This window comes from Lemur catta, chromosome 3, assembly GCF_020740605.2.
Source record: "Lemur catta isolate mLemCat1 chromosome 3, mLemCat1.pri, whole genome shotgun sequence".
NCBI classification, from domain to species: Eukaryota; Metazoa; Chordata; class Mammalia; order Primates; family Lemuridae; genus Lemur; species Lemur catta.
Window position 1 is genome coordinate 78,667,262 of NC_059130.1, and position 27,887 is coordinate 78,695,148.

The 27,887-nt window shown below is 35.1% G+C and overlaps 1 protein-coding gene across 7 annotated transcripts in view; it reads right to left on the minus strand.

The window, feature by feature from the left end:
• The window catches only part of ATG4C (autophagy related 4C cysteine peptidase), an 80,784-nt gene extending 53,456 nt beyond the window's left edge, over window positions 1-27,328 (minus strand). For 2 of the 7 annotated variants that reach the window (XM_045547861.1, XM_045547855.1), the window contains exons 1-5: window positions 27,190-27,328; window positions 16,199-16,311; window positions 11,760-11,932; window positions 8,158-8,242; window positions 2,995-3,078 (exon numbers count right to left, since the gene is read on the minus strand). In XM_045547861.1, coding sequence (XP_045403817.1) covers window positions 2,995-3,078; window positions 8,158-8,242; window positions 11,760-11,804 — 214 coding nt within the window. In that variant the 5' untranslated portion in view covers window positions 11,805-11,932; window positions 16,199-16,311; window positions 27,190-27,328. Of the gene's footprint in view, window positions 1-2,994; window positions 3,079-8,157; window positions 8,302-11,759; window positions 11,933-16,198; window positions 16,312-26,962; window positions 27,009-27,150 lie in introns of those variants that run through there. The other 5 variants (XM_045547860.1, XM_045547856.1, XM_045547857.1 and 2 more) reach the window with 5 other exon arrangements.
• Window positions 27,329-27,887: the final 559 nt, after the last annotated feature.

Here is a 27,887-nt window from a genome sequence, read left to right on the forward strand (position 1 = left end):
TGGGGGAAGAAGTGGGGAGGAGGCAGAGCACAGACTGTGATGTGCAGCCCTGTTTTCCTAACGGGCCACAGACAGGTACCAGGCAGGAGCCCAGGGGTTGGGGACTGCAGTGATAAAGGATACGGATGAAGAGCTATATAAAGCAAGGTCCAGAAGAGTCCCAAGTGCAGGAGCCTCTGTCCCCATGGAGTTGAGGTGTGTTACCCTTCTAGCAGGTGGATATGTTCACCAACCCAAAAGCTCTCCCAAAACTGGACTTTAGGGACTTTTATAGAAGTGTCATCACAGGAGCATGATTAATTATCAACTCAATCTCCAGTTCCTCTCCCTTCCCCAGAGGATTGGGGATGGGGCTCAAAGTTCCAAACTTCTAATCACAACTGTTCTTTCTGGTGAATAGATCCCATCCAGGCACCCACCAAGAGTCACCTCATTAGAACAAAAGATGCATTCTAACCACCCAGGACATTCCAATGGATTTAGGATCTCTGTATAAGACATTTCTATCACTCAGGAAATTACAAGAATTTTGGGAACTCCGTGTTAGGAACTGGCATCAAAGACCAAACACTAGAACAAAAGATGCTACTAGATCCCTATCACTCAGGAGATTACAAGGGTTTTAGGAGCTCTGTGTCAGGAACTGGGGGCAAAAACCAATATATATATTTCTTATTATTTCACAAGCATTATGTTTAGTTATGATTGTCATGTGCCCATTCTGGGCATGATCAATCTCCTAGCCAGCATATTCTCAACAAATGATTACTGAAAATAATTAATTGAAATTTGGTATTTTGTCGCTCAAAAATCTAGGAGAATAATAATTGTTGTAATTAAGAAGCCAGCTAGGTACCCCACCCCCTACCACTCTGAAAACATAGTAAACTTGCTTGAACCAAAAATTACAGGTCATGCAGAAGTCCAACGCTAGCCCCAAGATTTCTGCTCATTCATTCTCCACGGCTTAAGTTTTCACGGTCCTACCTGCTTCTAGCTCCTGCAATGATAATGTTATGTTTTTTCATTCCAGATGCCAAATTCAACACTTTTCCAAAAAATACTTTTATGTCAAACATTTCATGAGCTTAACTGACATTATTGAAGATCAGGGGATGTTAACAAGGAAACCTCTCAATGGACATATAGCCAGCCTCCTCCCACCTTTTTGGCTCTCTCTCCTTTTTTATTCCCTCACCCCACACCTTTCCCCTTTCCTATTCCCTTCCCCCACTCCTAGTCAAGAACAGAAGAGTCTTTTATTTGACTCATAGTTGCAATAGCCATTTACTTTTTTTTTTAATTTCAGCATATTGTGGGGGTACAAAAGTTTAGGTTATGTATATTGCCATTTACTTTTAATCTCTTGAATTTTCAAAGTATTTCTTCAAAAAAATATATAATGCTATCCCTAAAAGAAATTCTAATGACAACACTTTTTCAAATTCCCTATATCATGAATAATATCATTTAGAATGCTTATATGTACCAGACACATCACTAAACACCTATGAAATAGGTATCATTAATACTTAGGGAGATCAACAATTAAAAAGCAAAAAGAGCCAAAATTTAAACCCAGACATGTCTGACCCCAAAGCCTATACTCTTAACCATAGTGCTGTGGCTATCCTTTGTCTGTAAAAAAATGACCTAACTCTTCGGTATAGTATTCAAGATCCTCCTCCATAATTTGATCCTTTTCAGAATTATCTCCCACCACAGCTAAACTGGACATCTCTCTGTTTCCTAAATATGCTCTCTAATATCTCACTACTATTGCTTTCATCATGCCATTCTATTTACCAAAAATGCATCCCTTCATTAAGACTTCCTACTCATATTTCAAGATTGTTGTAAGGATTCAATGAGTTATTACATGTAAATTTCTTAAACTACTGCCTGTCACAGTTTTAAATGCTCAATAAATGTTAGCTGTTATTATCACAAGCCATTTACAAGATTTTAGAAAATTGCTCAGCCTGGGTGACATTGTGAGACCTACAAAAAATTTTTTTAAAAATTAGCCAGGTGTGTAGGTGCTTATATTCGTAGTTACTTGGGAGGCTGAGGCAAGAGAATTGCTTGAGCCCATGAGTTGGAGGGTGCAGTGAGCTGTGATCACACCACTGCACTCCATGGAGCCTAAGCGACAGAGTGAGAACCTGTCTCAAACAAAAAAAAAAAAAACTGCTAATAAATGATATACCAAAATAGGTCAACCAAAAATGAATAAAAGCCTTGATATTAACATACTCACACACATTCATTCTCTCTCTCTGTCTCTCTCACACACACAACCAAGCAAAGATGTATATTAAAAAGAATACCAGTATTAGAGACATAGTCTTAGATTAAATTTCAGCTCTGCCACTTAATACTCATGAGACTTTGGATAAAATATTTAACTTTTTAAAGCTCTTGCCTTTACATTCAGAAGATGGAGATACTTGAATCTACCTTGTAGGTTTGTGGTGAGAATGAAAGATATTTCCCAAAGAGCCTAGCATGGTGCCTGGCACTCAATAAATGGCATAAATTATTAAAAGAAAATATAAGATAATTATTGAAAGAATGAGTATACATAGAAATTCAGAAATATCAAATAAAGTCAATTTCAGATACTGAAGCATCCTTAAGAATTGAAAAAAATCATCATTTTTAGGTTATCTATGGTGATACCTTTATTCATTATCATATAATTTGAAGTTATCAGAGAACTTGATAAAGAATATCAATTCAAATAATGTTTACTTAGTACTCATACTATTAGTCTAAAACTATGAGGGATATAACAAAAGATGACAAGAACCTTATCCTCAAGTAGTTCACAAGAAACCCAAACCATATGGTAATATATTGTGTGCTACATAAACTACAAATAGTTAACAGAAATATAGCAAAAGTGGATTAGTCTGGAAATAAAATAGTAAAAACAGTTACACAATGAGTTTTTACAAAAATTTTTAAGTGTTTTACAAAGTTAGCACTTACCTTCATATTTAAAATGGTAACATTTTCCAAGCAATAATACAGGGGAATTTCTACTAAAATATGTCTTTGTTTTCAACACCCAACCTAACCAGAAAAAAAAGAAAAAGAATTTTGTAATTAAAAGATTTCAGCCTAAAAGTCTAAGAGAATTTTATTTAATTTCAAATCATCAATTATCACTTATGGATGTGTATTCTTGGGGTTTTTTTTTTTTGTTTTTGTTTTCGTTTTATTCTTATTTCAGCATATTGTGGGGGTACAAAAGTTTAGGTTACATATATTGCCCTTGCCCCCACACCCCCCACCCCGAGTCAGAGTATTCTTGGGTTCTTATGGTACGAAATTTAAAAGGTACAAATTCTACTCCATTTTCCCTGACCACTTTTCCCAACCATTGCTCACAAAGGCAACAAATGTTATCAATTTCTTATTTCCTTCCATCTTGGGCAATTAAAAAGCTTAAAGTATTTGAACATTCCAATGAAGTAATTTAGGGAAAAGATCATACGGTAGACTATTGCTTATGATAAAAGTAGACCTCTGAATGTTCCTAGAGAAATTGGCTATAACTCCCAATTGGCTATAACTCCATCATTTCAGCCAAATTAAGGTGTCTGAAAGTGGTATAGCTTTCAGACATCCCCATCCCAAATTTCCACCTCTCCATCCTCAACCCCCAAATTCAGTTGCAAACTAATTCTTACAATTTTGTTCCTACTAAACCATCAATCCTTTTTGGCTTTTCATGATGCCATTAATAGTTCTGAATTCCCTGAGAAAAGTTATTGCCCACTACATTCTTGAAAATAGATGAATGTACATTTTCACAAGTATATAAAATTCCTGAATGTTAATGATAGGCTTAAAAGCATCTCCTAAAATACAAGAGTGTATAAATAGAAATGATCTGAAATTAGGAGTCTTAAGTAGACTATCTGCCCCTTATATTTAACAGAGTAGTTAAAAAGTTTAAAAGGGGTGAATGAAAGTGCTCCCTTAAGGTAATATACAAATAAATAAAAATATGCATTTATAATAAAGATGATGCAAGTCTCTGAATTTGGTAATGAAAGAGAATGAGAAGTCAAATAATACAATAATTAGACTTCATTAAACTTCACTTAGATTACAACACTTTGCAAAATAGTTCCTCTGAGGTCAGTCTTTCCCTACCTAGCAAATGCCACAGATCACTGCCAAATTAATCTCCCTATGGCTAAGCTTTTATTAGGTAACTATTCTGCTCAAAAAATACTTCAATTACTTATTAATTATCAGATTTATTATGATCTTCTCAGTCATACTAAAGACTTTCCATAACATGATACAAATTACCTTTATAGCAATATTTCCCACTACCCTTCAGCTATACTCAAAGTGAGCTTTGCTACTTGGCTCATGCTATGCCCTGACAAAAATGTCCTCCCCAATATCAGTCCATCTCAATCCTGCTCCTTCACCTGGCTCAAATATGCTGTTCTAAGCCATTTTTTTTTTCCCCACCTGGCTCTGATTCTCCTTTCTAAGCTACAATGGGAAATTAGCATTAACTGACCATCTATTGTATACCAACAATTAGGCTAGGAGCTTAACATACATTATCTTTTAGAAATATTATTAGTATTATACTGGACTAATTCTTATTTCTAAAACAGTAAAAAATTCCTCCCCTCCAGAAAGCATTATTTCCAGGCAAATCCTAAAAACTTAATTTTTAAAAGCTCAAATAAAAAGAACCACCTTTAAGGAGAAACTTCTCCCTTTCTCCCTATATTTTATATTCTACCTATTCTCTCTTGCCAATCATCAGTCCTTTCTCAAGAAAAGAAAATTATAAAAATCAATTGTATTTCTACATACCAGCAATGAACACTCCAAAATGAAATTAAGAAAGCAATTCATTTTATAATCGCATCAAAAAGAATAAAATAGAAATAACTTTAACAAAAGGAATATAAGACTTAGAAAACTATAAAACATCATTGAAAGAAATTTAAAAATTCCTAAATAAATGGAAAGACATCCATGTCCATGTATTGAGAGGCTTAATATTGTTAAGATGGCAAGACCTCCCCAATTCGATCTACAGATTCAGTGAAATCCCTACCAAAACCCCAGCTGGCTTTCTTGCAGAAATTGGCAAGATGGATCATAAAACTCATATGGAAATGCAAGAGATCCAGAATAACCCAAACAATCTTGAAAAAGAACAAAGCTGAAAGACTCACACTTTCAATTTCCAATTTTACTACAAAGTTACAGTAATCATGACAATGTGGTACTGGCATAAAGATAGACATATAGATAAATAGAATATAATTGAGAGTCCAGAAATAAACCCAGACATCAATGGTGAACTGATTTCAGACAAAGGTGTCAAGACCATTGAAAGGAGAAATAACAATCTTTTCAACAAATGAAGCTGGGACAACTAGATACCACACACAAAAAAATGAAGTTGGACCCCTACCTAATACCATATGTAAAAATTAACTCAAAAGTAGATCAAAGACTTAAATATAAGAGTAAAAACATTAAAACTCTTAGAAGGAATCATAGGTACAAATTTTCATGATCTTGATTTAGGCCATAGCTTATTATGACATCAAATGCACAAGCAACCAAAGAAAAAATAAATATATTGGACTTCCTCAAAATTACAAAGTTTTATGCTTCGATGGACACTATCAAGAAAATGAAAAGACAACCCAAAAATGAGATAAAATGTGAGGAAATCATATATTTGCTAAGGGATTTGTGTCTAGAATATATAAATAACTCATAATTCAATAATAAAAAAGACAACCCAATTACAAAATGGGCAAAGGACCTGACTAGACATTTCTCCAAAGAAGATACACAAATGGCCAGTAAGGTTATGAAAAGATGCTCAATATCATTAGTCATCAGGGAAATCAAAACTCTGGGAGACAGCAATTCACACCCACTGGAATGACTAATAAAAAAGATGACAATAACAAGTGTTGACAAGGATGTGGAGAAATTTGAACCCTCAAACATTGCTGGTGAGAATGTAAAATGGTGCAGCTACTTTGGAAACTAGTTTGGCAGTTCCCTCAAAGGCTAAACTTAGAGTTAACATAAGACTCAGCAATTCCACTCCTAGATTTGGGTATAGAACCAAGGAAATTAAAAAACATATGTACACACAAAAATTTACATACAAATGTTGACAGCAGCATTATTTATAACAGCCAAAAAGTGGAAACAACCCAAATATCTATGAACTGATGAATGGTAAACAAAATTTTGTATAACCACACAATGAAATATTATTCAGCCATATAAAAGACTAAAGTATCAATACACACATGCCAAAACAAGATGAATCTTGAAAATATTATGCTAAATGATGGGAGACACAAAAGGCCACAAGTTACATGAATGTATTTACATGAAAAGCCCAGAATAATCAAATCCATAGAGACAGAAAGTAAATTAGTGTTTCTAAGAGATGGATGGAGGAGAATGGGGAGTGGCTACTGATAGATAGATACAAGGTTGCTTTTTGGGGTGATGAAAACATTCTAGAATTAGATGTGATAATCATTGCACAACCTTGTAAATATACTAAAAAGCACTGAGTTGTATACTTTTTAAATTGACAAATGAAAAATTTGAACTGTATACTTTAAAAGGATGCATTTTATAATATATAAATTATATCTCAGTTTTTAAAAAGTTAATGTTCATCACTTAACTCCAGGAGAATGGCTTTTATCAAAAAGTCCCAAAACAACAAATGATGGCATGGATGTGGAGAGATAGGAACACTCATACACTGCTGGTGGGACTGCAAACTAGTACAACCTCTATGGAAAGTAGTATGGCGATACCGCAAAGAACTAAAAATAGAACTACCATTTAATCCAGCAATCCCACTACTAGGTATTTACCCAAAGGGAAAAAAAGACGTTTTACAAAACAGATGCCTACAATCGAATGTTTAAAGCAGCACAATTCACAATTGCAAAGATGTGGAAAGAACCCAAGTACCCATCAATACATGAGTAGATTAATAAAATGTGGTATATGTATACCATGGAGTACTACTCAGCTATAAAAAAAAATGGTGAACTAATACCTCTTGTATTAACCTGGATGGAACTGGAGACCATTCTTCTAAGTGAAGTATCACAAAAATGGAAAAACAAATACCACGTGTACTAACCATTAAATTGAACTAATCGATCAACACTTATGTGCACATATGGATGAAATAACATTCATCAGAAATCAAGCAGGTGGGAGGGGGGAGGAGGGGACAGGTAAATTTACACCTATGTGGGTACAATGCACACTATCTTGGGGATAGGCACACTTATAACTTTAACTCAAATGGTACAAAAGCAATTAATGTAACCAAAACATTTGTACCCCTGTAATATTGGGGAATTTTTTTAAAAATTAATGATCATAATTTTTAAAATGCAACGTCAGGTTATTGCCAAGTTATAGTTGTCTGCATAGCTATCTGGCCATGACTTCCAGTGGACCAGGAGCCAATTGCCAATCATGTTTTACCTGAATTTGCATTATTAAGGAAAGGGGTTTATTTTCATTCCAATTTTACGGATATGAACTGTTTCCTACTGAAACTGGTTCTGCTCCAGTACTTCTCCATCTTAGGTGAGTTTGAAAAATCTCCATATTATCCTTATTGGATTTGTTTTCAAACCAATTGTAACTAGGTTAAAAATAGGGTCTAGAAGAAATATAAGAGGTATTGGTATATGAACTTTACGTTATTTTGTGTATTCAGAGATCTATTTTGCTTATTTCCTGGTTTGGAAATGAAACTACCTGAAATTGAGTCTGAAAAACTGAAGTATTATCATCATCTGAATAAATTCTATGTGCTTTGGAAAGTTAAAAAAGTACACAAACCATGAGAATATCAATATACTCAAGCAAATTAAAAAAAAAAGACCAGACAGTATGCTTGATTACTAAGCAATGTTTATGATGATATTTCACTATTTCTTCAAGAGGTATTCTTAACTATATTCCTTATGGAAACATTTCATTCAAGTAAAGTATAGCATTTATTCTCAAGTAATTATCAGTGACTTAATAAAGAAAATGATACATATCTTCAAATATTTCTTCAGATTTAAACAATTTTAAAATCATGATACTTACTATATTTCATGTTGTTCCAAGCAGATATAAATTTAGTTTTTAGCTTGTCAACTTCATCTGTTCCTGTGGCCTCCATATTCAAATTCTAAAGAAAAAGCCATCACTTGATTGCATTCTTCTGTAGAGTTTAATCTTTTGTACTGACTTAAAAAAAAATTAAGGAAATATAAATAATCAGCACATATATGGTTATATGGTACCATACCTATTAGTTACTTAAGTGATTAAATATCATTTGAACTGGAAATGAACAAATCAATTTCTCATTTTATAGGCAGAAAACCAAATTCTCATTTTACAGACAGAAATCTTATAGAAGATATTCTATAAATATTATAATTACAAAAAATATTTAATACCAAATATTTAACAACAAAATTATCATATAAAACAAAGCAATGATCTCCACCAATTGCTCAAAATTGATACAATAATTCAATTAAGTAACAGTTTGGCTTTGGTGCTTGTGAGAATATGCAAGATTCGTTTTATTTGTAATTAAACAGCATAATTCATAATTACAAAGAAGTAGAAACAACCTAAGTACCTATCAATACATGAGTGGATTAATAAAATGTGGTATATGTATACCATGGAGTACTACTCAACTACAAGAAACAATGGTGATATAGCACCTCATGTATTTTCCTGAATAGAGCTGGAACCCATTCTACCAAGTGAAGTATCCCAAGAATGGAAAAATAAGCACCACATGTACTCACCATCAAATTGGTTTCACTGATCAACACCTAAGTGCACATATAGTAGTAACATTAATCGGGTGTCGGGCAGATGGGAGGGGGGAGGAGGGGATGGGTGTATACATACATAATGAGTGTGATGCACACCATCTGGGGGATGGACACGCTTGAAGCTCTGACTGGGAGGGGGAGGGGGGAGGGCAATATACATAACCTAAACTTTTGTACCCCCATAATATACTGAAATTTAAAAAAAGATTTTTTTTATTTGTAATCAGAGAAGGTGGTTTGAAAACGTAAAAAAAATGTTGACTATCTTCAGAATGGAGACTTCCACTGATAATAAGTCACTACTTTCACGTAAGTTTCATAAGTCTAATTGTTAAGTTTTTTTAATTAGACATCTCCTACATTTCCTTCCTATCTCAATACTACATTTTTTTTAAAAAAAGAATTTACAACAGAAAATGTTTTCTCACTTTAAAATAAGAATAAATGTAGCTCATAACTGTTTGTTTTATAACCAACTTGAGGGAAAATTGAGACATGTGATATAATCTGAAAGAGGAACAAATTATAACTGAAAATGCTTCCACTTATTTGCAATAGTTCACAGATGGTTTCCTTTTCAAGAGAAGAATACTACACAGAACATTACCCTTTTAGGGTTATAAATATCTACTCAAAAATATTGATATATTCATTTCTCTAACAATAGACAGTCCATTTTATAATATGTATTAAAAGCTACTAATTATACATTATAGTTCTGAGGCAAGAGAAAGCATGGTCTATTGGAAGAATTCAAAAATCTACTGTGACTAGAAAACAGAAAGTCCAAAAAAGTGGCTTGAGATGAGGCTATAGGGTTACACAGGGGCCAGAGCACAAGGGGCCTTGTAGGCCAAGTTAAGAATTTTCCCTCTTCCTAAGAGCAACTGGTTTCAAACAGGAATATCACAATCAGATTCAGTAAGTTTGTTGTTTGTTTTACTCCAATAGCAGTATGGAGAATAAACTGGAAAAGGACAAGAGTAGATAAGGAGAGTTTACTACTATAGGTTGAGTATCCCTTATGCAAAACTCGTGGAACCAGAAGTGTTCTAGATTTCAATTTTTTTCAGATTTTGGAATATTTGCATTATATATACTTACCAGTTGAGCATTTCTAATCTCAAAATCCAAAATCTGAAATGTTCCAATGAGCATTTCCTTTGAATGTTATGTCAGCACTCAAAATGTTTCAGATTTGGGAGCATTTTGGATTGCAGATTTGAGATGCTCAACCTGTATTGTACAGGACTAGGAGAGAGATTATAGTAACTTGGACTGGAGCAGTAAAGATGGAGAGAAATGGACATATGAGGAAACTTGTCAAAAATTCAATAAGTCTTGGTGAAACAATGGATGTGAAAGGTGAGGAAGAGGTCCCAACCTTCTGGCTTGTGAAACTAAACAGATGGTGCCATCATTGAAATAGGAAACATTAGGAAAGAAGCAGATAAGACAGAGTTGTTTATAAATTTGATTTGAGATAAGTGGTATTTCAGATGTCTCTGAGAAATACAAGTAGAGAATCATTCATTTATTTAATCATTTGATAAATTATTGCCAGGTACTGTTCTAGGCATCACAGATACAGCAGAGAACAAAGGCAATGAAATACTTGCTCTCTTGGAATTTACATCCTCAGTGTATTCTAGAGATGTCAACTAGGCAGTTGGATATATAGACCTGGAGCTCAATGGAGAGGTCTGGGTTATGGATATTAATTTGAGAATTTCTGATGTATAAATGAGAATTAAACCTATAAATATATTCCTCAAGAGTTCCCAGACTCTTCTAGTGCCTGCTGGGGCCTTCTCAGGGCCAATAAGCAAGTCTCCAGTAAGGAAGGATTTATGTCCTGCCATCAGGCAAATAGAGATTGAGGCAGAGTGTTCCCCCGCATTTTCAGTATTTTTAACTTAATAATCCCCAATATTTTGGGGAGCAATATTTTGGTTTTCTTCAATAATATGCTAAAACCATTTCTAGTATTAACATTAAAGCTTCCTGAACTTGATATGCTATCTGATACCTCTCCAAGCCTTTAAATGTGTTGTTTCCTCTACCTCAACTGTCTTCCTGCTCACTCTCACTGTTTTGACTACTTACTATCATGAGCTCCGAAGGCCCAGTTTCACTTCCTCTGGTAAGATTAGTAAAATTTCCCTAACTACCCTCCCTAAACCTCAAACTTAAACAGGTGTCCTCCTCTTAGCACCCATAGGATCCTATGTCTTCCTCTATCACAGCACTCATTGCACTGTAATTACTTATTTCTTACCTGTCTCCTACACTAGACAGTAAATTAAGTGTCCTTAAATTCTATCTGGCACACAATTGGTTCTCAAAAATATTTATTAAATGAATCAGTGAACTGATAAATTAATGAAATATAGGTGTATCACCAGCAGCACTCTCACCAGGATTAGAATTTTTTTTAACTGACAATGGAATAAAGAAAAGGAAAGAAAAAATTTTCTCAAGAAAACTGCATGCATAATTTAGCAAAATATGGAAAAGCAAGAAGGAAAAAAGTTTATAAAATGTGTGAATTATATATAGTGCATCCACATGATGGATTATACATCTATTAAAAATGTCTCCAAAGAGTTTATGAAAATGGGGAAACACTATGCACAATCTGAAACTTATGTATCATATGACACAGGCAAGAGGGTGTCAGGGGTAGGTTTGGAGGGGAGGCAGTTAGAAAGTTAAAAAGAAGTACACCAAAATTTTTAACAATAGTTTCTCTGTGGTTATTTTTATACCACAATTGCCCACATTTTCCAAATCTTATACAAAGAACATATTTTTAGAATTTTAAAAGTTTATTTTTAAAAAGCCACTAACCTTGAATCTTCTAAATCCAAAATTTTTAGATAGGAGAATGTACATACAGGTATTTTCTTCTTAAGTCAGAAAGAAAGCAGGCCACACAGAAGACTTTTTGGTTCAGACAGTTCCCAGCCAGCCACCAGGAACACTCTGGACAGTCCTTAGCAAGGGTGTGAAAGTCAAGATGCCTTAAAGTGGATGGGAGAAAAATAAAGATGATGAGCAATTAGACATTTTGTATGGAGAAAGTATGTATCTTAGGTAATGATTCCTGAAAAAAAAGCAAGATAAGATACTATGTTAAATATAGAAATTAATGAGACAAATATTCTGACCTTAAGGCACTTAGAATGGAATACATTGTTGAGTTGTTCTTTTATTGTTATTTAGTCAAAACTCCTTCTACTTGGACTATGTACTCAGAATAACTTAACCCCCAAACTAAAACAACTGAAATGGTTTGGAACATGTCCTTAAATATTCTATAAGAATACTTTTAGCATCATTGTCATACAGGGTAGATGAGAACAATAAGATTATTACCAAAAGGTCAAACTAAGGGTGAGCTGTTGCTAGTTTAATAATTCAGTATAATTACTTTTCATAACTAAAAGTGACTTCCATTCTTCCATAAAGATTGAAAACCACTTTATTTCTATAACAAAATTTAAATGGCTGTTTCTAAAAATCTTAACTTTAAAGCAATCAGAGATATTTTGAAAGGTGATCTCTTGAACCATGTTAGAAAGTATTACAAATTGATACACTTAATAAAGAAATAACCAGAAATTCCTAATGAGATTTGCCTTACTGCATATTAAAAGACATCATAAAACTATAGTAATTAAAGTTTAGTGCTAGCTAAATTTATTTTTCTTATTACTACAGGATGACACTGAATAAAACATAATAGGGAGCACAGAAATATACCTAAGCATATTTAAGGATATCTCACCATCAGTGAAAAAAGACGGTTAATTTAATAAATAGTGCTAGAATAGTAAGCTAACCAGTTTAAAAAAATAAAGCTGGATGATGACTTCACACATTATGAATTCTAGATGAATCAAAGATTTAAATGGAAATGCAAACACACAGCACATGTACACATACTCCAAGGAAACACAGATTAAAATTTTTTAAATAATTTCAGGGTAGAAAAGGCCTTTCTAAGCATGGTTTGCAAAACCAGAAGTCAGAAAGAAAAATGTAAGTACATAAAAATGAAAACTTTGTAGAGGAAGAGGAAAAATAGCATGAACCAGGTTGAACTACAACCTACCTATTAGGGAAAAAGTTTAATACTTATTACATACACAAAGGGTTAATGTCCTTAATATACAAAAAGCTCTTATAAACCAATAAGGAAAAAAACTCAAATGGAAAAAAAAAGGCAATTAAAAAAAGAAATAGGCCACAGATACATGAAAATATTTTCAACCTTACTAGGTCAAAGAAAGGTACATTAAAGGAATTTCATCTTTTTTATCATCATAAGAGATAAAACTGGCAATCCTAAGAAAATAAGCATTTTACATAACTATTTCTTAAATAATAAACTCCTTGAGGGCATAGAATCAGCACAGCCAGCACATAAGAGACACAAAATTATTTGCTGATGACTAAATTATGGCATATACATATAATAGTGATATAGATCTATATTTATCACCATAAAAAGATATCCAGAGCATAGAGGGAAGAAAAAAGGAAACAGCATGAATACAATTTATGGATGTATATGTATAAATATTATATATGTATATACATATGCCCGCACACATACATATATGCATAAAACAATGTCTAGAAGTTCATAATATTAAAAGTAAAAGTCTCTAAGAAATGAAACCTCTATTTTGATTTTCTTCTTTGTAATTTTCTTTACTATTTAAATTGTTCACATTGAGCTTCTTTTAAAATAATAATAAAATTATTCAAAAGTAAATTGTTCAAATGAAAAATTTAATACATAAAGTTACAAATGTAACTAGGTTATGTTAAATTACAACAATACAACTGGAACTGCTGGACTAAGAAATCTACAGAGAAGACATCCTATTACAAAATTCCTAAACAGTTGAGAGATAAAATTAAAATGCTGAGATTTTTTTTTTTTTCCTGTTTAAGATGAAGAACTCTACTCTTGCGGTTCTTAAAGACATCAGATTCAGCTATTTAGTCATGTGAAAACTTAACTTCCTCTATTTAATTCCCCAGAGAAGCTTTGGCTAAATAAAGTGACTTGGAGGATATCCCTTATTAATTTATAACTTTGTTTCTCCTTAAAATAAGTGTGGTGAGATTTGGCAAGAGAACAAAGAATAAATTAATACTTCAGTCCATTCAGTCTATTAAAATGTTTTCTTTATATTTGTGTAAGATAAGCCAAGGAAAAGTAAGACAAACAGTACTTTTAGTTTAACTGCAAATGAGAAAAAAAAAAAAAAACACGTGAAGAAACCACAATGAACTTTGAGAGTAATAGTCTCACTGCAAAATTCTAAAACTACCCTCATCCATAAACTCCCTTTCCAAAAGCTTCCCTGGTTTTTAAAAAAATTAAAATGAAGTGAAATTCATTTGTCTATCAGGCATAAAGTGAAATGATGATTTAGCCATTATCCAGTATATTTTCAATCCCTCTAGGACCTAAAATACCTGGCTTGACTACCCCAGTGATCAAGCTAATATGCCAAAATTCTTGTTTATTTTATGTGGTGTCATCAGAGCTTCAGTCTGGAAAAGCATCAAAATAACATTCTTCAGCCTGAGCAAGAGTGAGACCCCATCTCTACAAAAAACAGAAAAACTAGATGGGCGTGGTAAGCATGCACCTGTAGTTTCAGCTATTCAAGAGGCTGAGGCAGGAGCACAGTTTGAGCCCAGGAGTTTGGAGGCTGCAGTGAACTATGATGATGCCACTGCATTCTAGTCAGAGAGACAGAGCAAGAATTTGTCTCAAATAATAATAATAATAACATTCCTCACAATTTCCAAATTACTTTGTAGAAGGTATTTATAGATTATTTCTTAAAACTTCTGAAAAATTACTAAATCTTTTTTGAAGTAGATGTTCCTAATTAAGGCATACAACAAATCTTATCACCCACCATCTCCATATTACTGTTACTGTTAACATTCTGACAAATCCATTTTTAATTAGAAGATAATAGCATTAAAGAGGAGAAAACTTTATTTCATTCTATCTCAGTAAACAAAGATAAAGCTACCAGATGAGGTTTATTCCTAAACTTTACTAATAATGATAGAAAAAGCAGAGTGAAGACTAAGCAGAATTCTTTTGAAGAACAGAGCTACAACATTTGATATGAAAATTATCAATTCAGACTCAGATGTAATTTTTAGAGAGCCACTTTTCTAACCATAACCATGCACTAAAACAGTCAATAAATTATAAACTGATAAATGTAAAGGGAACTCAAATAAATGTCCCTGGAGGGCAAGTGAGGGTAATCAACCTCTCCTATGTGGCAACAGATAGACTATTTTATTCACTGAGAATTTAAAGTCAAGTAAAGCTCCTGACAGAACTTCAGGGACTGAGTCTACAGAATACATATTGGGAACATAGAACAATGGCAAAAACACATATGCAGACTTCTGGGATTTGCATATGCTTGGGCATCTTCCTCAAATGGTATTTTGCTGCTACATGAAACACAGGTATTGATTTAGAATTTCTGATGTGCTTCACCAAATAAAATGAACTATGAGACCTGCTCTAAGTTTTGCATCTACTGTATAGAACATTCTCTACTTGCTTGTATTTTTAATAACAAATATCAATCCCTTATCTGATCCTGAAGGTCTCTTTTACATTGGGCTATCTTCTCTGCTCTCTTATTTCTTCTCTTCATCTCAGTTCTTTGTTTACAGAAACACCAATTATTGTGCCCATTTCTATTCCTTCCCATTACCTGCCAATCTTCTGTCTTCATGCACTGAACTTATATTCTTAAAAAATGTTCAGTGTGTAAATCCTCTAGAAAAGACACCTAAGGAGACAGCACACACACACAAAAAAAGTAGCAAATATGAAGAAGGGGAGAGCAACGGTAATTTTCACATAGAATGTGCCCTTTCAGAGCTAATGGTTAGGCAAGGTAGATGGCAATAAGAAATAAAGACAAAAATATTCAAAAAAGGAACAGCAACATGATAAAGGCAGGACACACAAATTCAGAAACTGGCTTTAAAAAGAGGAATAAAAGACTGATAGCAAAAAGACTAATTAAGATAGCTTTGCTTCAAGGATACATCTTATAAACATTCTTAAGATTCCTCAGGATTACATTCTCCAGTTAAAAGCACTAAGTTAACACACAGCTACTTTATGACAAATAAAATATAATACTTATACATTCTTCTCTTGAATCTAAACGGTCAACTATATATGGAAAAAACTAAGTATTGAGAAGACACACATTTACCTTCACACATGACTTCTATCAAGTTCCTCATACAACTTGTGGCAAAACCTCCACTTGTGCAGCACTGCATATTATATGTTCACAGACTGTGCAAAGTCATCATTGTAACCAACCTAAATGGGATATAAGGAATTTAAATGACCTCAATCATTTACTTGAAGACCACAATAAGAATTCTTAATGATACCTAGGCTGTCTTAAGATAGCCTTAAGCCTTGATCTTATCTCTAAGAAGAACACAGTATTAGTATACAGTAGTTTGACAAATAAATTTTAATTATGTCAGGTTCTTAGTAACCTTTGATGAGTCCAAGGTAACTATAAACATCTGGAGCCTCCATACTTTAAAATGCAACTTTCCCAGCCTGGGCAACATAGTGAGACCCCATCTCTAAAAAAAAAAAAAAAAAATTTTTTTTAATTAGCTGGGTTAATTTTTAAAGGCTGAGGCAGGAGGATCGATGGAGCCCAGAAGCCCGAAGTTATAGTGAGCTATGATCACACCTACTGTACTCCAGCCTGGGCAAAAAAGCAAGCCCCTGTCTCTGAAAATAAAAAAAGGAAGAAAAGATAATGCAACTTTCCAAGCTATTAAGTATGCAATCTATATAGAAGAAGTAACACAGGGCACCAAACCATCAAATCAACAAACTACAATTAACCCCTACAAGAATTGAAGGATGTCAGAATCTCAGGATTGAAAGAGAACTTACAAAGCATCTAGTAACTAATAAGTACTAATATTAACAGTTCTTGACCACTGTCCCACACAATACACTCCAATCTATCAGTAATCTCTCCTAATCAATAGTACTTGGGTAGAGAGGAGTAGTGAAAGAAAATGTGTCAATTTAAAAGATTGAAAAAAAATCACTCCCAACCCAAGAAATCTGATCTGCTCTCTGGTGCAGACTCATTAATCACTAATCACTAACTGAGTTCAACTACCCACATACTAACAAGATCTCCTCTACAACATCCTTGCCAACTGCAGACCCTCAGCCTCTGAAGAAACACTTCTAGAACCGGAAGCTCAGTACTTAATGAGTATTGTTCAAGGCTCAAAACACACCTGTAAGTTTAAAAGCCTGATAATGTTTTAAACTGTTTATTCTCTATTTCTGGAGTATCCACAGTAACTACATGGTATCTGCTAATTTCAAACTACACTTGCTAGAAAGATATTATGTGGAACCAAAATTCTGTCTCTCAGTTAGTTTCTATTATAACTGGTCCTTCCATTTGACGGACCATCTGATATTCAAAGACATACCTCCCAACCCCCTCCCCTCCAATCTTCTCTTTTCCACATTAAATATTCCAATTCCTTCAACAGGTCATAAGATTGTATGAGTGGTAATGAGGTAAGGGGACTAGAAATGAGGAGATAAAAACAAAAAGTGGCCATGGTAAAACTAGCAACATCATACAAATATATGAACGTGTATATGCCCACATACAAGAGAGGAAACTAAAGTGACTTTCAGATTTCAAGTGCAATGTCTGGGAGGATAATGGTTTCATTAACAGAAACAGGGAACCCAAGTGGAGAAGGCTAAGGTGAAAATGGGGAATTCAGTATGAGACATAGTGATTTTTGAGGTCTGTAATAATTAAATATGGATGGTTTGAATGTTTCTCCCCTCCAAAACGAATGCTGAAACTTAATCCCCAAGGTGGCAGTATTGAGAGGTAGGACCTTTAAGAGATAATTGGGTCATGAGTGCTCTGACTTCTAATGGATTAATACATTAATGAGTTAATGGATTAACATGTCATCATGGGAGTGGTAGCTTTATAACAAAAGGTAAAGAGACCTGAGGTAACACATTCGGCCCCCTCACCATGTGATGCCCTGCACTGCCTTAGAACTCTGCAGAGTCCCCACAAACAAGAAGGTTCTCACCAGATGTGGCCCTCTGACCTTAAGAAATAAATTCCCTTTTCTTTATAAATTACCCAATTTCAGGTATTCTGTTATAAGCAACAGAAAATGGGCTAAGATAATAAGATATTTTTCCAAGACCCATTTTATTAGTTACTCTTGTCAAGAAAAACGTATATCTGGCCGGGCGCGGTGGCTCACGCCTATAATCCTAGCACTCTGGGAGGCCGAGGCAGGCGGATCGCTCGAGGTCAGGAGTTCGAGACCAGCCTCAGCAAGATCGAGACCTCGTCTCTACTAAAAATAGAAAGAAATTATCTGGCCAACTAAAAATATATATAGAAAAAAATTAGCCGGGCATGGTGCCGCATGCCTGTAGTCCCAGCTACTCAGGAGGCTGAGGCAGTAGGATCGCTTAAGCCCAGGAGTTTGAGGTTGCTGTGAGCTAGGCTGACGCCACGGCACTCACTCTAGCCCAGGCAACAGAGTGAGACTCTGTCTCAAAAATAAATAAATAGATAAATAAATAAAAGAAAAAGGTACATCCATATTATTGAGGCTAGCAACTACATGTCATTTAAACACAAAGTATCACGAAGTTTTTAAGTGGTTACTCCTGCAAGGAACTAAGGAAGACACAATGAGCCATTAAACCCAGTTCCTGCCCTCATTAACCTTACATTCTAATAAGCAAGATGTTTATAACTAACCATTACAAAAGGCTAGATGTGGTTATATCTCACAATAGAGATGTAAAGTATTATAACTATTATGAGAAATGTGTTACCCCTTTCCAATGAGAATATTCACACATGAATAGGATCACAGGGTAAAAACACAGTCACAACAGGCATTCTTCAAATACAAAGAACAAGGACTTACATATAAACATAAATCTTTCTATTCAGGGAAACACTAGACATATTACTTGGGAACAAAGTTAAAGTACTCTCAACAATTATGTCTATTGTTAAAGATTAATGCTTGAATTGTATCATCAGTTTTTTTAAAAAAGCATTGTTTAAAATGTTCACAAACACAATTGTTTTGTCTTGCAAATGGAATCATTTGATGTCACTTTTCTTGTTATTCCTAATTTTAAATAGTAGTATATCAATTGGAAAACAGAGCTATAAGTTAAAGCCTTACAAACTTTAAAACTGAATATTCTCCAGCTGATATAACTGTTCTAGAGTCTACTTTAGTAGTTTTACAGATAACTGATTTTATAGAAAGTCTATTTAGAAAGCAGTTTAGTAGGAACCTAACTATATTTTAAATTGATAACATCATCACACAGAAAAAGTAATTCAAATAACTTTGAACATCTACTTCGACTATATACATTTAGTGGGATATATTGGCAAAGAAATCTTTACTTGGTAGAGATCTACTTGGTAGATCTCTTGGTAGAGATATTGAAAGCAATATTGGTCTAGTAATTCCAAAACTATTTTATATATGTTGTAGGATTTTATGTATGTTGTAGTTTACTCTAGATGAGTAAATATATTGATACAACTGAGAATCAGAATTCTCCCTATGGAAAAACAGATATAAGTATGAATTGGTGGAAAGTGAAGAAAACTCTGTAGTACTGAACATAAATTGAAGGTCTCCTATAAACTCATGATTTCTTAAAAAGAGTGTGTGTGTCCATTTAAAGTGTCTAGAGCCAGTAACACATCAGTAGCAATGAACATATCCAACGCCCAGATCTTGGTTTCTAAGTATCATTTCCCACTAAAATGAACCAGAATTCCATAGTAAAATGGCTGACTCCAGATATCAAACAGGGAACGTACAAGGTTAGCCTGGAACACAGTATTGTGCAAAATAGTAAGAAAGTGCTCAAATAGCAATGTGGACATATCCAAAGGCCAAAGGAACCAGCTTTAAGGGACTATCACTGATCAAATTTGAGATAATCATAAAAAATAATGAAGTTAATAGATTATAATGCATTGCATAAATTTTGAAAAAAGAATCCTTGGGTACCTAGCGATACTATTAATAAAATAAAAAGAGAGGAGGAATAGCTAGTGCTTCTTTAGAGAAAATAGCCAGCAAAGATATGTAGGATTAACAGAATTGGGAAATCACTATTTGGCAACCACCAATGCAATGATTGATTCTGGCAAGGATTATCAATGGCTACTAACCACTGGATAGAAAAAAAAAAAACTGCTGGAAAACAGAATATCCACATGATCTCAAAGTAGCACCCCCACAGAATTATTAAGTACAGAAGGAAAAAGGTACTTTTAGAATGTAAAAATCTGGCTGAACTAAGTGATCGATTCTAACATCACCAATAATGGGACAAACTATCATTATATTAATTCTGATGTGATGAAATAGAAAGTTCAAAACATCACTTATGTGATAGTAAAAACACAAAAAACCAACCTGAAACTAACTGTGAGGAAACAATCAGACAAATCAATTTTGTGAGGCCTTCTATAAAACAATTGGCCAAGATTCTTCAAAAATGACAATGACTTAAAGATTAAAAAGAAAAAAGAAAAAGAAATGGGGGAGACTTAAAACAGAGAGACACGACTACTAAATACAATTCATGATCTCTAATTGAATTTTCTTTTTTGAGTTTTGGGGGTTTTTGGTTTTTTTGTTGTTGTTGTTTTTTTTTTAAAGACAGGGTCTTGCTCTTTTGCCCGAGCTGGAACAGTGGCACAAGCTGTAACCTCGAACTCCCCCACTCAAGAGATCCTTCTGCCTCAACCTGCCCAGTAGCTAGGACTACAGGCTTCCGCCACCAAGCCCAGCTAATTTTGTAATCACATCAGACCAATCTGGTTTACTTTTTATGTAACAAAGTTGTGAGTTGTTTTTCAGTTTCTATGACCAGCCCCCTCCCCACGTTGAAGGTCACATAACCTGAGCATGCCCAAACGAACCAAGTGTGCACCATGGGCTGAACCCAAGTGCTCTGAGAAGGAGCAGGAACTGAATTATGAAGTAGATATCACATGGCAGGTTCCAGGATCCAATCAGATCGAGCCCTGGCATCACCTGATGGCAGGAAACAATTCCTGGCATCACTCCATCAAAAGATCCTATAAGATCACACCTCATTATGCTCTATTAAACTTGCCCCAATCCGTAGCTCAGCGAAACAGATTTGAGTCTGACTCCTGTCTGCTTATGTTGGCTGCTTGACAAACTTTCTCACGGCAAATCTCCGTGCTTCCGTGTTTGGCTTTTCACTGTACACCAGCAAACAAACCCAGTTTTGTTCAGTTACAATTTTTTAAAATTTTTTGTATAGATGGGTTCTATGTTGTCCAGGCTGGTCTCAAACTCCTGGCCTCAAGTGATCCTCCTGTCTCAGCCTCTCAAGGTACTGGGATTACAGGTGTGAGCCACTGTGTCCAGCCAGATTCAGTAATTTTTTAATACTATAATGATATTACTGGGCTATTTAGAAAAATCTAATTTTGCATATGGACTGTACACTAGATAATATTATCATATTGAGGTTAAATTATTTGGGTATACTAATGGCATTATAGTTATGTAAAAGAATGTCCTAGTTCTTAGGAGATGCACGATGAAGTATTTAGGGATGAAGTATCATGATGTCAGATCATAATTCAGCAAGAAAAAAAAGTGTGTGTATGTGTGTGTGTGTGTATTTATCTGTAGAGAGCACTTGTCCAACACTAAGCATGAGCACAAAAGAGGCACAGAGTTAACAACTAGTGAATCTAGGGGAAGGATAGACAGGTATTTGTTGCACTACTCTTTCAATTTTTTTATAGGTTTGAAATTTTCAAAAGAAAAAAAGTTGAAAAGTAAGTTGCCTTTAGAGCAACTGATCAGACTTTATAAAGCCTAACTACTTCTTCATCCTACCCATAAGAGCTAAAAAAAAAAATATACACACACACACACACACACATACACACACAAAGTTCAAAAAGGTTAGACTAAAAATAAAAGTGATAATTCTAACAAATAATAAATAATCACAAACAAATCAACCATCAGTTTTCTATTGTAGCTATAAATTTAACATAATCTCTAGTGAGAATTCTGCAAAAGATGACATGTGCTGGCTCTAGGACAATAGTGAATAAGCAAAGCTATCTTATATAATATTTTCTCCAAATCCAAATATAAATACCAAACAAATTTTTCCCCAAATCAAGTTTTATGCATTATAAGCAACCCTAAAATTAAATTGTTGACAGAGAAGTCCAGATGATCTCAGACTCAGTATCACTATAATAATAAGCACTTAAACTTTGTACCAAGAATGTTGTTAACCTATGTACCTATATCATCTCATTTAATCTTCAAAACAATTCTGTATGGCAGGTACTATTATCCTCATTTTATAAATAAAAAACCAACAAAGGATTGGCAAGTCTCCTGCAAGGTCATACTGCTAATAAATAGCAAAAGAAGGCCAGGTTTGGTGGCTCACACCTTTAATCCTAGCGTGTTGGGACGCCTAGATGGGAGGATAGCTTAAGGCCAGGAGTTTGAGACCAGCCTTGGCAACATACTGAGACCCCATTTCTACAAAAAATGTAAAAATAAAAAATAAAAAAATAGTTAGGCGTGGTGGTGTGTACCCATAGTCCTAGCTACTCAGAAGGCTAAGGCAGGAGGATTGCCTCACTTGAGCCCAGGAGTTCAAGGCTGCAGTGAGCTGTGAATGCACCACTGCACTTAGCCGGGGTGGCAGAGCAAGACCCTGTCTGTAGAAAAAAAAAATAGCAAAAGAGACCCTGAATCCAGGCAGTCTAACTCCAAAGCCCATGCTCTTTGCTCTATACTTTCTACTCTACTCATTTATTATGAACTGTAAAATTTAGGCCAGGTGCAGTGACTCATGCCTGTAATACTAGCAGTTTGGTAGGCCAAAATGGGAGTATCACCTGAGCTCAGGAGTTTGGGACCAGCCTGAGCAACATAATGACACCCTGTCTCAAAAAAAAAAAGGAAAGAAAAGAAGAGTAAAACTTAAACAATACACTATATTGGTTCAATACTTATCAAAAATTACACAAATGAGACATTTCAAAGAAAAATCTAAAGTATGTCTTTTTTTCCCTAATGCACATTTATAATTACATATGTACCAACTTAATGAAGTTATTAATAGAATTTAACCAGATGCCCAATTTGCTACCAAATCCCAAGTGAAAATAAAGATGATATATAACTGCATTACTCACTTACCTATTCATACATATGGTTTAATATGTTACATATAGATTCAAAACAAATACCAATATATTTCCAGATGGTTTCCTCTAGAACTTCAACCCTGCTCATTTAAGAGAAAAAATACCAAAAAAACTTATTTCAGGTATAGCAATTCTCAAATATACTAAACTGAAACAATGACACAAAAGAGGAAAAAATAACTAAGAAACTAATCTTGAACACTGCTGCCACAATAAAAAAAATTAATAAACAAAGCATGTTCCCCAAATCTGGTCCTTTTTTAATGTTCTCCAGCTCAGTGAATTGCACCATAACCCATTCAGATATTTCAGCCAAAAACCCAGAGGTAGCCAATGATATCTTCCTCTCCCTCACCTTCCATAGCTAATCCATCACCCACTTCCACCTCCTGAACATCTCTTGAATTCACTTCTTCTTTATTATATTATTATTTCAACATATTGTGGGGGTACAAAAGTTTAGGTTACGTATATTGCCCTTGCCCCACAACCCCCATTGAATTCACTTCTGTCTTCACTACCACCTTGTCCAAGATAATATCATCTTTCATCTGTACTACTCTAACAGTCTTCTTACTGGCCTCTCCCATCCCTACTCTTATCCCCTTTATAATCAGTTCTTCTTCTGTATAACATCAAGTCCTTTTTTTTATGGCACTTACCATAGTTGTAACTTTAATTTTCTTTGACTGAGAATTTGATTTATGCCTGCCTCCCCTGTTGCACTGTAAATTCTGAGGGTAGAGACTGTATTTATTCACTCCTATGTCACTGTGGCCTAGAAGAGTGCCTCATTAATAAATAAATCCTAAATGATTGAATGCATGTCAAAGATTACAAATTTATGTATAAATAGTCTCAAACAAATAAAAATAAAGTGGGTATAGGGTTTACTGACCATCACAAGGAGTACCTATGTCATCAATTCTAGAGCACAGATTTTCACATTTTAACTCTGAAATTGAAACGCATCTTACAATTAACACTTTTGGTCTGTTTAACTATTTTTTCTCTTAGTGATCCATAAAATAATGATGCATCTTAGAATTTTTTTTTAATCTCATGACCTGATGAAATAAGTAAATCTACAATTCACCTGGTCCACTCAGTTCAAACCTGGTAATCTAGCCTCCCTTCTCCCTTGGCTACTACCCTATCTTCAACATTTAATAATTAAAAGAGCCTACTGTTCTTTCACCAACAGCTCTCAAATCCATTCCTTTCCTCCATTCCCAATGTAATCACTCTCGATTATCTACCTAATTCCTTATTACCTCCTATTTGTGCTCTTGCCATAGCTTCATTCATTTAGACATCTTTTTCAAATTTACTGTGCATCTACTATGTGCAAGAAAACTAAAGATACAAAGCAGTCCAATTCCTGTCCTTCTCTCTAATCTCTTTCTCTTATAATTTGGCTTTGGGAATTTTGTTCATTTTATAACTCAATCTGGAATTATTTCCCTCCCAATTTCTACCTACCAAATCCCTAACCACTATTTAAATTCCAGATTAAAGCTCATTTTCTTCATGAAACCTTCCTTAGCTAATCTCTCTTCTCCATTTTAACACTGTAAAACATTCACATAAAATCTAATATATACTGGCTATATTTTCTGCTTCTGAAAGCAAGGTTTATATCTCATACATTCTGCTAGAGTACAAGGCTCCCTAAGAGCAGGGACTTTTGTTGTCTCTTTTGCTCACTGCTATGTCCCCAACCCCTAGAAGAGAGACTGTATTTATTCACTTCTGTAACACTGTGGCCTACAGAAGGTGCTGCTCAGCAAGTATTTGTTGAATTAATACTCTTTATATATTTCAGGGTAGAGAACAAATCTTTGCAGCTGTGGTACAGTGGCAAGAGTCAAAAAGAACTGAACTAAATGACTAAAACTTTTTGAGCTTCAGTTTCTTCATCTGCTGAATGTAAATAATAGTCAATAGCTCACTGAGTTTTTATAAATAACTGAGTTAATGCTTTAAAAGCATCTAGTACAGAGTTGAAGACAGGAAGATATTCATCGATAAATATTTTGGTGATTTTGTGACAATAGTTAAGTAGTAAGAAGTATTCAATAAATGCCTACTAAATAAAATCCCAGAATAAATATTAAAAGTTTGAGTAATGTCGAGCTCCTTGTCATTTCTCAAATAAAGAATTCCATGAGTGAATTAATTCTGAAATATATTTAGCCTCAAATCTTAAGCATGGCTAAAATCATTTCAGATTAATTAGGAATAATCCCAACGTGACATTGTGAAAGTATTAAGATTTACATTTTACTGATATTTACAGATTATATTTGACCACTTAGAAAAGAATGATAATCTTAGTGTTTTTGTTTGTTTGTCTTGAGACAGGATCTCCCTCTGTTGCCCAGGCTGGAGTGTAGTAGCAGGATCATAGCTCACTGTAGCCTCAAACTCCTGGGCTCAAGCGATCCATCTTTGTATTAGAATCTCTCTAGTGCAATAATCAGAATAGAAAAGAAACTGCAAACTCATATGAGACACATGGTCCCCAGACAGCCAGGAAGTTCAAAATTTCTGTCTACAAAACATTAGTGAATAGTATACAATGCTGTTTATCAGAACTATCAAAATATCTAGAAATATTTCATGGGCAATTATCACAAATATCTTTTTCAATACATTTGCATTTCATTTTACAGAAACAGAGCACCAATTAAATGGATTTTAAACTTTTTACTAAGTAATACAATTCCTTATTTGGCCACTTTTTAACTTAAATTTTACAGCTAATGAACTGATAATTCAATATGGCATCAGTTTATTGGATTAATTAGAAACTTCTCTGTTCAGGAAAGGAGCTTTATTAATTTGAAACTCAGAAAATACACAGAGTTTTACTTTTCAATGCCTTTTCAGTCCCTCCAGGTACTTTCAATGACTCATAATCTAATTATTATATTAATACAAATCACACCCAAGCAAGAAGGAAAGATCACTCCCTTGTGTCTATCTGCCATCAACTGATACAAAATCATTGCAAAAATTCCACTGGGGACACACGGTCCGAGTAGGAAAACAGAAGAAAATTTCTAAGTAATTCAGATATAAAGACCTGTAGGACGAGGTATTCGCCTCTAACTACAGAGTAGGAGTGAATCCCATGTGGAAAAACAATCAGTACAAAATGAAAATGTAAGCCAAAGAAATTATTTTAAAAAATAACTCAATAAACGGCCTGCTTGAGTTGGCCGTTGAGGGCTCTAATATTCATAGTCACGATATGTAAAAACGGATTCTAAACCCCCAACCTCAAAAGTCCTTAGATGTGGGTGGGGAGGGAGGGTTGAAGGTGAGCGAAAACCAAAGTGAATGAACGTTAACATTCAGATGCAAAGGCATTAATATAGCCAAGCTAGTTTGTTATGGTTTGAAGCCGTAACAAAGACCAAAAAGGAAAAAGCTAGGAGTGAGTAGACTGAGATCCAGGAGATCTGTTTTTTTTTTTTTTTTTAATTTTGTGTGGGGTTTTTTGTTTGTTTTTAATGAGGAGAAACACGGCGACAGAGCACTGGCACGGGGAAGGGGTCAAATGGATGCGATAGCACAAGGGACAAGAAGATCATGCCTGGAACACCTAAGAGAAACACAAGGAAAGGGGGAACAGCTGCCCACAGTCAGGCTTACGGTTTGTTAATGTCTGGAACCCAGGACGGGGCGAGCAGGAGTCAGAAGACAAATGACACTAGAAAGGAGAGATGAGGGAGGCACCCACACCCTCAGAGAACCCAGATGGTTGGCCAAAAGGTCTTCCCTGTGGGCAGGGCCCCTCAAAAAACCCGGTCATACGGGGAAAAGAGACGCTAAGTCCCAACCTCCTCGACTCCGCTAGGCTCGTCAAGACGACCCCTCACCGAAACAGGACTGGACTATAAGAATGTGCAGGAGCCACCAGCCCGGGAACGCTCCAGCTCCAGCAGCAGCCGGCACAAACGCGGCCCTCACACACGCAGACGCTCCGGCCTCGGCGCCGAAGCTACAGCTCCCTTCAGCTCGCGGCCACCGTAGTTAGGGCAACGGCCTCCCCTTCAAACCTATCAGTTCAGTCACTTCCGGGGCACCAAAGTCTTCCGATTGGCGGCAGCGATAGCAACAGCGTTCAGGCCTCTGCTGCGCTTACTTCATCTACCCCTTTTGTCCACCTATTCGCCACCCTTACCCCTAACCCACCAAGGCGGCAAGCGCAGAACCGAGAGAAAGTACCCATCTTTAAACAGAGTCTCGCTAATGGAGAAACCTCATTACGGCTGCCATAGTACCTGTTGAACACTCGGACTTCAACTCCCAGCACGCCACGCAACGCCACTGCCTTGCCTCCGGCGCAGGAACTGCAAGACCCAGCATGCACTGCGACCCCCACACCCCAGACCACTGTAGACCTCAGAACAAACCCCGCTTTGATAAAATACCAGTATGCCCGCTTATCCTATTGTGAAGGTACTCCCAGCCAAACTATAGTTAGGATTATAGGTTACTTATAAAACATAAAGGGATGTATGCACTCGTTTTCTGCTTTCAGATTATTTTCAAGGATCGAAACAGGACAGTCTGA